Source organism: Oryctolagus cuniculus, chromosome 7 (assembly GCF_051225735.1).
Source record: "Oryctolagus cuniculus isolate XC-2025 breed Fujian yellow rabbit chromosome 7, ASM5122573v1, whole genome shotgun sequence".
Classification (NCBI taxonomy): Eukaryota; Metazoa; Chordata; class Mammalia; order Lagomorpha; family Leporidae; genus Oryctolagus; species Oryctolagus cuniculus.
The window spans coordinates 45,260,630-45,263,220 of record NC_142873.1 but is presented as its reverse complement, the minus strand read 5'-3'; the positions used below and the strand labels follow the sequence as shown (position 1 = coordinate 45,263,220).

The 2,591-nt window shown below is 62.0% G+C and overlaps 1 protein-coding gene across 4 annotated transcripts; it reads right to left on the bottom strand.

Moving 5' to 3' along the window:
- Positions 1-295: 295 nt before the first annotated feature.
- S100A14 (S100 calcium binding protein A14) lies at positions 296-2,282 on the bottom strand. 4 transcript variants are annotated; one of them, XM_002715505.5, is made up of 4 exons: positions 2,126-2,282; positions 1,685-1,794; positions 1,164-1,310; positions 296-1,015 (listed from the first exon to the last, which is right to left on the bottom strand). In XM_002715505.5, the coding sequence occupies exons 2-4, from the start codon at positions 1,712-1,714 to the stop codon at positions 878-880; spliced, it is 315 nt and encodes a 104-aa protein (XP_002715551.1). In that variant the 5' UTR covers positions 1,715-1,794; positions 2,126-2,282; the 3' UTR covers positions 296-877. The 4 variants fall into 4 exon arrangements, with proteins under 4 accessions (XP_002715551.1, XP_089156052.1, XP_089156053.1 ...); XM_089299926.1 differs by lacking the exon at positions 2,126-2,282 and adding an exon at positions 1,982-2,006; XM_089299927.1 differs by lacking the exon at positions 1,164-1,310 and having other exon boundaries at positions 2,126-2,181.
- Between the last annotated feature and the right edge of the window lie 309 nt (positions 2,283-2,591).

Here is a 2,591-nt window from a genome sequence, read left to right as displayed (position 1 = left end):
GTTAAAGCCCCAGCCTGCAGTGCCAGCATCCCATAAGGGTGCTGGTTTGAATCCTGGCTGCTCCACTTCCAATCCAGCTCCCTGCTAATGCATCTGGGAAAGCATCAGAGGATGACCCAGGTCCTTGGGCCCCTGCTCCCATGTGGGAGACCCAGAAGAAGCTCCTGGCTCCTGGCTTTGGGTCGGTTCAGCTCCAGCCATTGCGGCCATTTGGGAAGTGAACCAGCGGATAGACCTCTCTGTCTCTTTGTAACCCTTCCAAATAAATAAAATAAATCTTAAAAAAAAGACAACATTTGTTAATTTTTCTATTTTTTTATTAATCAAATGATATAAAACAACCATCATTCCGTAAATGTCCAAGCACCCAGCCAGTCCTCTCACCCCAAAGGCACTCCCTCCTCATCCTCTCCTCCCATCCTGCTCCCCATTTCCCCTGCCCCGGCCCAGGGATGGAGCCCTGGGAGGAAGTGGGGGCAGGGCTGGAGGCAGACAGGGACAGCACTGGACAGACAGGAAGGGAAGAGGTTGGGAGGGTTGGTTCCCAAAGACCCTTTTCAGTACCATCTTTCCAGCCGCAGCCCCAGCCCCTGCCTCCAAACTATGTCCCGCAGCCCTCTCCTCTCCACCCTCCAAGGTCCCCCCATCTCCAGCCCCAGCCCACAGCCATGCCTCCCGCCAGTGGACACCCCACGGAGCACCCAGGGGGAAGAGCACAGAGCTCCTGGGGTAGACTGCTGCGGAGCCACACCTGGCAGAGGTGAGAGGCGCTGCAGGCTGGGGAACAGGGTGGTGGTGGAGAGAAGTTTTATTCCCAGGCTCACAGTCTCGAGGTCCCCTCTTCCCAACACCCCCCAGGCACCCCAGGGGGATAGCCTCAACTCCCAGGGACGGGGCTCTCCTGCTTCACGCTCTTGGCGGCTTCGCCAATCAGCTCCCAGAAACTCCCGAACTCCAGTTTGGCATCGTTACAGTTGCCCAGGTTGGCAATCTTCTCTTCCAGCCCACAGTTGCTCTGGGGAGGGAAGACATCACAGCTCAGCCAGGCAGCACCTGCAGATCCACCGGCCCCACCCTTCCCCAGGGGCTGGCCCAGGACCTCAGTGCCTGTGTGGGTGGGGTCTTGGGCAGTGGCTTGGGGCAAGGGTCCAGTCCCTCAGTACCGGCATGAGGTGGGGCAGCTGCTGGGTGACCAGGTCCCGGAGCTCGGAGGGGGTCAGTGTCTCCTTCCCACCCTCCACGGAGTACTGGTGGAAGTTCTTGATGAGGGTCTCGATGGCCCTCTCCACGTCACTGAATTCCTGGGCATCCTGAGGGCAGGGCACATCACCCAGTTTACCCTAGGACACCTTGCTTCCCTGGCACGGCAGGAGATAGCTGGAAGGCACGCGGGGTGCCCGCCCACTCCAGAGCCCAGAACACTCTCCCCCACCCCCACCCCGGCCTCCAAGCCACAGCAGCCTCTGCCCCAAGCCAGAGGTTGGGCAAGGCTCTCCTCCCACTACCCCAGCCCCCCCAGGCAGGGCAGGTTCCAGCAAGTGCCAGGAGGACTCCATCCGCATCACCCTGTGTGGGCATCAGAGCTGGGGTGCAGGGCAAGGCCGGAGGAAGGGGCAGAAGTCAGTGGAGGCAGGAGGCAGGAGGGCAGTGCAGGAAGAGGAAGGCTGGGAGTGAGCAGGCCTACCTCGGCATTGGCTGACCGGCACTGGCCCATGGTGCCCACTGCGCTGGGTCCCTTGGAGAGTTCTGCTGTCCTACAGAGTGCCCCAGAGGAGCTGATGGCTCATGATCTGCCTAGAGGAGGGGGGGGCCTCAGGTGAGGGGGGGCACCTCACCCAGAGGCTCAGACAGCACTCCACACAGGCTCAGCCCCTGCCCGGGCTCCAGGACGTAAAGGCACAGCGCCCAGGCGAACCCATTTAGAGGGAATCCCCCAGGCCCCACCCTGGCCTCGCTGTTTCCACTTTTGCCAACAACCCACCTGTATTTGAAACACGCTCCCTCCGCACCCACCCTCCAGGAGCCCGGTCCCCAGCTCTCCCGGGGGCAGCCAAGGGTAGGAGAGGCTCGATGTGCTCCCGGGACAGGGGCAGCCCTTCTGAGTGAAAACCTCAGGCCTCCTTACCTGCTGGCAGCCGTTGAGACGGGACGGGAGGAGCCAGCTCACCTGAGCTCAGCTCTTATACCTGGGGGAAGGGAGGGGAGGCAGGGGGCTGGGCCTCATCTCTGAGCCACCCCTGCCATTGCAGCCGCCCAGGCGGTGAGCCAGCTGTGGGAGCCCCACCCCTCACTGGCCAGAGAGGTTCCAGGGCCTGTCCCCACCCCTGGCAGGAGGAGGGAGCATGAAGGGCTGGGTCTGGGATGCCCCTGGCCTGGGATCAGCAAAAAGGCTGGGGAGGGAGGGAAGGAGGCTTGGAGACGCTATGGGATCCATGGGATCCGCCTGGGGGCCTTGCGGGCTGGGAAGCGGAGCCAGCCTGAGTCAGTACCCAAGAAAGAAGAGGGGCTAAGGTGAGTCTTGTAGGACGGAGGCTGTGAGGGGCAGGAAAGAGGTCCCCAGCGGCCCTCTGGAGCCTTCCAAGTCTCTCTCA